Source organism: Scaptodrosophila lebanonensis, unplaced genomic scaffold, assembly GCF_003285725.1.
Source record: "Scaptodrosophila lebanonensis strain 11010-0011.00,11010-0021.00 unplaced genomic scaffold, SlebRS2 tig00000001-arrow-pilon, whole genome shotgun sequence".
Lineage (NCBI taxonomy): Eukaryota > Metazoa > Arthropoda > Insecta > Diptera > Drosophilidae > Scaptodrosophila > Scaptodrosophila lebanonensis.
Genome location: NW_022060529.1, coordinates 18,918,573 through 18,927,333, shown reverse-complemented (window position 1 = coordinate 18,927,333; position 8,761 = coordinate 18,918,573). Strand labels below are relative to the sequence as shown.

The following is an 8,761-nucleotide window of genomic DNA, read 5'->3' as shown; positions in this document are numbered from 1 at the left end:
TAACTGATAATCAAAAATACAACAATGTAACCGATAGTCTTAAGAAACACATTGTATCGATACAATGGGGACACTTCATTTAGAGTGGCCGGAGAGTAAAGAACATAGTCGGTTATTACTGTTTTTACAATTTTGAATCTCCAACTCAAACAAGTGTTAGGCAAATAAAAATTCAGTAGTGGACAAGTATTAAAGACATCGATGTTTAAAAAAAATGTCATAACATCGATGCATCGATGTTTCGTCCAGCACTAATTTTAACCCTTCGCAGAAAGTATGGAACTCAAAGAATCGAGATTTTTTTGTTTCGTCCATTCATAAAACATACAAATTTGAAACTAAACCGATTCGACAAAAATAAAGCAAAAATAGCAATGCCGATACGTCAGCTTCTATGGCTGCTTACGGTCGTATTGCCATGGACATCGTCGGAAACCGTATATATGGAGCCGGGCGATTCCATTGACGTGAAGGCAATTGCCTTCGAAGACAAAACGCTACGGATCTTTTGCTACAAGGGAAATCGATTTTCAATGCTGAGACTGTTTGAGACTTTGGATTTGGAATTGGAAATTGATAAAAATGAGTTCGTGGAATATGGAGGACGCACAGAAGACGAGGTTTTGGACAATTACAAAAAGAAGTTGCCCCAGATCAGGCTTACTCTTTTAAAGAAGCGCAAAAGCGTACAGCTTTCACCGTTCGAACAAAGTTGTGTTGCGTTGGTCACCAAGGAACCGTATAGGATCGCCCTGAAACAGGTTCGACTGGATATGGGGCGAGTCGCAAAATTCGTATTGGGTATCAGCATTTTCCGCAATGCCCACAAGCTCTCTAGAAACAGTTCCTTTTATTATCTGGCCACGATCGTCCTCAACTCTTGTACTGTCGCGTTTTTGTCCCTTGTTCGTACAGTCGTGCTGCTTCCAATGTAAGTTTTTAGTGAAATTTATCGGCCCTATTCTGTAATAGAATGTAAGAAAATTTCCTGCAGGTGTCCCGTAAAGTTCGTGAAACGTGCGAGTCTTTGGTTATTTAGTTTTTATTTTGTCACGCACTATTTTAATAATATGCGTTTCATCATATTAATTATATTTATCGGTATCATGTCAATTCTACGCACTTCTCAGTATCGACCGGTCCGGAAGCCAGCCTTGCTATTTATTATCAAGTTTCTGCTGCACGCCGCCGCAGGAACACTTGTCTGCTCCAGCACTTGGCACTCCATTGTCGCCATAAAATCGTTTTTCCATTCCATTTAAAAAATCTTAGTTGCTGTGTTACCACCGATTTCCAACAAAAGGACAGGTATTCAACGAAACAAAATAGGACGACACATATCACCAATCAGCGGGACTACAAAGATGAGGATTCGAAATGGACCAAAGAGCTTTTGTTTTTATTACTTTAAAATTTTAAATATTGCATCTACCACAATGTGCGTGTGTATAAAAAAAAATAAAAAATAAATATGTACATATTTGGAAATCGATGTAATGGCTTTTTGCCTCAATACACTTCAGAATGGTCCGCAAATTACATACATATGCATAAGTATGTTAGTAGTAGAAAACAATTTTCCATAATACTGTTTTTTAGGTACAGATCCATTTAAAGAGCTTATTTGCATAACAAACTATATTTTTAAAACGCCTAACAGCCTTTTAATATCGGCCGAAGCTCCGAAGAAAAGATCTTTTTCCAATTTATATCCCTGATTCAATACTAGCTTCCATAAAATTAATATGTTTATTTTAAACAATACCGTATCGTATCCTGCTTATATTATATGATCTATACGAAACATTTGAAAGTTCCGTGATGCTTGGAATCTGCTGTAAAATATCACGATAATTTCGATCGATAGCCGATATTTATTGCCAAATTATCGACTATCCGACGCCAACAGTTGATTTGCTGAAATACAAACAAAGAACAATTTATAAGGCTTCAGAGGGACAGGTTTTGATTATATTAATTTCACGCTCATATATTATATTTTTTTGTGTTATTCTTTAAATAAGATCTGTCCTGAGTTAGACAGTTATTTAATATTATGAAAACTTCGATATGTTTTTGCGATGACAATTAGGATTTCTGTGTGATTGTTGCAATAAACACGTGATATGTTAGATGTATATTAGAGTGATCATGAAAGGCAAAAAACCCGATAATTAAATGTTTCTTCGCGAAAATCGTGTAAAAAAGGGAGTACGCAGCTTTTTCGAATGGGATCCAAAGTATTTAAATTTTGATTAAATAATGCAAAATGCGTTTAAATAATAATTTGTGCATGTGACGAACAGGAAAACTTCACAAATCCAACTTTGTTCCATTTTAAGGCGAAATTTTGCGCCATAATATTGAATGTGTGGTCGACTTTAGATTCCGAAATGGTTTTCAAAAGCTTTATAGGAGGATGGCAACGACCCCCTGACAATTTTCAACATCTCGAGTTTAAGCACGAAAATTGTATAACATTCTTAGTTACGCAAATAGAAAAACTTTAAAATAGCGAATACATTGGGTACCTCAAAATAAAATGCCAAAAACTTTGAGTAGCAGATCCAGCTAAACTTAAAATGTGTTTTAGCTTTTATAATAATATGTGAATATTATAATAATTTGTAAAAATGTAAAATTAGATTAAAGGAAAAAGCCAGAAAGTAATCTGTTAAGTGAAATTCAAAAAATGCCAAGTATCTAAAAATTTCTACTCAAATACACATTTACAAAATATTGTAAATAAAATTAGAAATAGAACAATAAATAGACTCCGTGTTTTATTGATCAGCGCTAGCTCCAATAGACAACTGACCATGTGCCTGTAAGTTCCTTCATTAAACACACATTTAGAAAAGGAAGTAAATAAAAGCGAATTAAAAAGGTGACATAATTCCAAAAAAAAAAAAAAAACTGTTTCTAAAAAGTGGGAATATAGGAAAATAAATAGATTCCGTGTTTTATGGATCAAACACACATTTATAAAAGGAAGTAAATAAAAGCGAATTAAAAAGGTGCCATAACATTATTCCTTAAAAGACATAGAACTCTGTGAACATGATGATTAGGACAATAATAGATAAATAGATTCCGTATTTTAATGATCAGCTCCAACAGACAACTGTAAGTTCCTTTTTGGAACAGCGGACTATACCCTTCGGTTCAGAGTATATAACACAATATTGGAGCATCTGGCGCTTCCCCAGTAGTGGCGATCCCAGTATCAACTGAGGCCAATCCATAGTTCTGTGTCTGCCACAGTGGTTGAGACACACTCGCATACGCAAAAAATAGTTGTGCCCGTGCTCTGAATTTTTATGAAAGACGATTGAGCGCGCTATTGCGATCAAGACGATGAAGAAGAAGAACCCCACAAAAACCAGGCCAACTGCGTCAAGCGCAAACACAACTGCCGCCGCCACTCTGATTGATGGGGAGTCAAGTGGAGACAACTTGTAGCTGGCATGGAGCGCAACAAATTAAGCATCTTGTGTGGTCTGCTCAATGCGGTAGATCGCGGGCACCACGGACGCCACCTGGCCGGGCGGGCGGGCAAAAAGTCATGCCAGTCGATGCCAAATTCAGTTCACAAAACGAGCCACCGCCACCACCAGCCCGCCAACCACCGGCCCATCCCTGACAACAGGCGCGCCTGATGCTGCGTTGGCTGCCCCAGCCAAGTGACATTTTATTGGCAACGGCAAGTTGTTAAGAGGCATTCCTCTTCTTCTTCTTTTTCTTCTTCTTCTTCTTGTTCTCTCACCGCGTTCTTGGCACCGTTCATGCTGAGCTCGTGTGCAACATTAGTTCTTGCTATTTAGAGGCATGAAAGCTGTGGCAGGTCCACCTCACATGGATAATTGACAACAGTTAATTCCATTGAGTGTGTGCCGATATGTCGCAAATTTAATTATTGTTGCAGCCAGCCGACCAGCCGACCAGTCCGCACTAACTGTGGGTGGCACTCAACAATGGCATGCGATTAATTAGGCGAAATCCAAATTAATTCGTATGTGCAAGTACTATATGAGTATAACTCTATATAAAACTGTTTTCGCTGACTGGCTAATGCCAGGAAGCTTAAATGGAAATTGCCCCACAAATGAATAATGCAGTGGAAGAGTGAAACGGAAAAGGATTTGTCTTTTTATCTGACGCTAAAAAAAACCCTTCATAAACACTTAAGCATCCTTGAAAACCATAAATAAAGCTGTCCTCGGCCCTCAAAATGCTGTAAAACTGCCCCCTTTAAACACTTTTAAATTAACATATAATTTTTAAAACTTTATGGAAGCACTATTAGTGGTAAAAATAAATAAAAATAAGAAGCATTTTTGATAAAAATGTAAGTAGCGCAGTAGCTAACCAGCCATAAAAGTTAACTAAATAACTAAGCCGAATAAAAATGTTGCCTTAGCTCTCGACTATGGATTTATTTTTTTATATTTAAATTTTATGTTATATTTATAACTTAAATTAAACTCAAACGTAAATACAAATACAACTTAAACTAGGTGTTCAGTCTTAATTAAAATTTAACATTTATAATTTATATAAATCTGTTGGGAAGGTCTACTATGGAGATAGAATCGATTTTATGTTTATAAATACTTTAAATCCTGATCGAATTTCAACAAGTAAAGTTTTATCAAAAAAAAAAAAACCGATTTCAGATCTAGGTCAGTGAATCCGTTTCAACAAAAAAAAAACCGACTTCAGATGTAGGTCAGTGAATCCTTTTTTGTCATTTAAAGTGACTTAATCTTTCGAGGATGATTCTGAAGTAACAGCATCTATTTGGACTAAATGAGGTATATTTAAGGTAGTTTTTGCATGGATGTCATTGTCAGAACTGGACCAAATGGAAATGGAACTATTCGGAAAGCATCAGCTTTCAAAAAGAAAAAGAATTATCGAAATCGGTTCAGCTGAGGTAACAAACATTAAAAAAAATACACAAGAATTGATAACCTCCTCTTTTTTTGAAGTCGGTTAAAAATAAAATACTAACTTTTGTAGTTAAGGTACATATTAATTTAATTAAATAAATTAGAATTAGTCGAATGTGCTGAGGTAACAAACATTAAATAAAAAACAGAAGAATTGGTAACCTCCTCCTTTTTTGAAGTCGGTTAAAAATAAAATACTAATTTTTGTAGTCAAGCTACATATTAATTTAATAAAATAAATTAGAATTAGTCGAATGTGCTGAGGTAACAAACATTAAATAAAAAACAGAAGAATTGATAACCTCCTCCTTTTTTGAAGTCGGTTAAAAATACTAATTTTTGTAGTTAAGCTATACATATTAGTTAATTTAAATAAATAAGAAAGTTCACTTTTCATATCATTTATTCATAAGAATCTTAAGATGATTTAAAAAGTTTTTAAAAAAACTTAATTAAGTAGCGGCCTCTTAATCAAAAAAAGATAGTGTTCTGTCGCTGCTCGTTTTTTATAATACATTTCGAAAATATGAAATATAATTGTTTAATTAATGCTACCATGCACAAATAAAATCATAATAAAAACCACTGAATTGTTCTTATTTTCCCAAAAAGAAAACATTTGTTGTTTTTGTTAAATGCGAAACGAATTCGATGTTGAATATCTGCTTTCAGTGGCAAACGTTTAAAACGAAATATCGGGACAGGAGAAGCTGTCCTGTTCTGTCCTGTCCTGGCCCAGCACTTAATTCCATTCATCACCATCAGCTGCAGTAGGCAGTTCTGGAATAAGACATCTCTTTCCCAGGCTCCGGCGAGCGGAATAAGAACAAAAATGAAATGCACAGCAAACTAAGAGAAACAAACACATTAGCCAAAGGATGGGGAGCGATAAAAAAGTAAATCAACAAACTGTCGACAACATCGGGACGAGGATACTGACAAATTTTTGCCATTTCAGCTGAGGCGGACCGTTGCACAGATGGACATTGGCGCAGGGACAGACGTTGGTAGCCAGAAAAAAACCAAAAAAACAAACAGTTTGATTGCACAAAAAATGGAGGAGAGAGAGAGAAAAACAAAAAGTATGTCTCGCAGAGTCGGAAGCGGAAGCAGCATTTTGCGTCCGTGATGAGCTGATGACGAGCTAAGTGGAGTTGAATGTGTCGAGAAGGGGATATGGGCTCTGGACGGAGGACGGAGGACGTCCGATGGCGGACTGTGGCAGCTCAGGCAGAGGCAGTGCACTTCACTTACTGTTGACTTAAATCGTTTAGGTAAAGTTAAACAACTTGTTCCGTTAATTGTTAAACAATGCACACGGACGACACAGCGATGGCGCAATAAATCCAAATGCTGATGAAGACCGACTGCTGCTCGAATAATTGATGTAAGAACACAGAGACGTTTATTCTAACGAGCTGAGTTGCCTCGGTGCCTTCAGAGGAAGAGTCAACAAATCGAAAAAGAGCAATAATCTCTAAATTCTGCTGTGCCCCTTTAAGCCAGTTTTGGTTAAAGTACTATCTACGTATGTGATCAGAGGACTGGTTATAAAATTAATGACGCCCGGATATCGCTAACGAAACATTTTCTACAACACAATACCATACATATGTGCACTTTCCTCTTCATTTTGGCCAGTAACAAATGCATCCCCTCAACAAAGGGGTGAAATTAAACCCGAAATACATCATCTACATATACATACATGTATGTTTCCGCATTACAACCCCGGGGGACTTGCCCACCTACATTGAAGGCAGGCTAAGGCAAGCGAAGGCTCAATTTTTTCCACATCGGTATTGTATTTGTAACATGCCCATAAATTTCAAGTTCATGTTGCTGCAACATTTTGGAGACTGATAGAATTTTGCAGCATGTTGCTAAAATACTTGCACGCCCTAAGGTGCATGTGCTCTGGGATCAGAGCGAATTTTATCTTATTACATCTTATTTTTCAGAAAATGCTCTATCATTAAATAAATTATATAATTTTCCAACAAATTTAATTACCACTTTATTAATAAACTTTTTACTAACTGTTGTAAAAATTACTAAAATATTTAAAGGACCCTTACGAATAATAAATTAATGAATAGGCCTATACAATATTCGCTATTTAAAATTGCCACAATGCATTATATTTATTTATTTAAATTTTTTTAAAAAATTTTAAATACCTAGATTTTAATTAGTTTATAATAAGCTATTAATTTAAGTAAGGATTTTGTCTGCTATTTACAGAATGTTAAGTAAGAGCGTGTGGCGCGTAATTCGAAAATGCTTTATTTTTTAACAACTTTTTGCTCGTAATCTTAACAATTGTGCTCAGGATACCAGATATTGATGCCAGTGGCATCCAGAGTCAATAATCGCTTACCATCGGATAGGCATGATTTCGACCAAATTTTCACCATATTCGATTGGAAGTGACTTCCAAATGTGTCGAATTTGACTAAAAAGTTGCTGAAGAGTTATTAGTCGTTTTCCCTGAAGCTTATGCTTTATAAATATACAAACTTTTCCATTTGGAACGACATTCAGGGACTGTGATGGTCAATCCGGCCAACATTTTCAATTGCCCATGTTTTCATTGTGGTTCGCCATTTCACATAATTTGCCCGTAAATATTCCTGGATAGTCACATGAGATACATCAAATCCCATTTGCTGCAAATTTATTTGTCCTTGACGCAAGGATAAGAAGCGATTCCTAGAAAATACGGCCAAAATCAGTTTTTCATCTTTTTTTAAAGTCTTCCCATGATTTGGAAGATCATAGACTTTTTTGAGTCTTTAAAACACTTTACCCACTTCTGCACAAAATTCTCTGACTATCTTATATACTTTACAGCTGTTACATGAGACATTTTTAGACCATTCGGGTGATAAAAGAGAAACATAACCTCAAAACGCTTAGCAAATCACATGTCAATACGTCAAAATCTCAACATGGAATTCAATATTTTTATGAAAGCTCCGAAGACAAAAGCTCTAGCTAACGGTACCAAAAAGTTGTTGTAGTTGGCTGAATTCGAATCGCAAGCAATCCTCCTACGTAATATTATGTAATTATTTTTCTTATCTTATTTTTTTTTGGATTTTAACTTGCCTCATTATGCTTCATATCGGGTAATATCTATCAATATGTTAAGTTCGAACTATATCTTATTGTACGTTTCAATACATGTCGACATTGAATAAAAAAATAGGAGGCAGAGATTACATTATATGGCTACAAGTATAACTTCCATTTCAGTAGACCTATTATGATGTAACCTAACATCAGGTCAGATAAGCACTAACTGTATGTTATTGAATTAGGGTACAAATTCCAAGAGTTACGGGTGTTATGGGAAATCACTAAAAGCGGGAAAGTGGGAGGTGCATCCGAAAAAACAAAAAACGGGTCGCAACCTTTATTTATCTGGTTGGACAAATTTCAGACTTCTTTAATTCTTCGAATTGAAGCAGCATGTTTTAAAAAATGTCTAAACCAATTTTAAACAATTGCTGCAAAACCAAATTTAGTCTCAAACTGTTTTTTAAAAGTATATTACTACATCAAGCATATATCTTTGTTTAAATTGGGCTCACGAAATAGCAGGCGGGTAACACTTTCAAAGTGTGGGTAATAGCGCGCTGCCGGTAAAGCAGTGCGAACATCTCTTTTGCTCTACTCTTTAGAGTTACGCTCGCTCTTAAATGCACCAATACCAGTTTATTCTTATTGGTGGCTTCCATAGTAAAAGAGTTGTTTTTGGCTAATATAAAAAAAAATGGTCACAGCCCATTTACATTACTACTATA

At 35.7% G+C, this 8,761-nt stretch overlaps 1 protein-coding gene across 1 annotated transcript; it reads left to right on the top strand.

Moving 5' to 3' along the window:
* Positions 1–280: 280 nt before the first annotated feature.
* Positions 281–1,492, top strand: LOC115634251. Its single transcript, XM_030531845.1, has 2 exons — positions 281–931; positions 995–1,492. The coding sequence occupies exons 1-2, from the start codon at positions 375–377 to the stop codon at positions 1,260–1,262; spliced, it is 825 nt and encodes a 274-aa protein (XP_030387705.1). The 5' UTR covers positions 281–374; the 3' UTR covers positions 1,263–1,492.
* Positions 1,493–8,761: the final 7,269 nt, after the last annotated feature.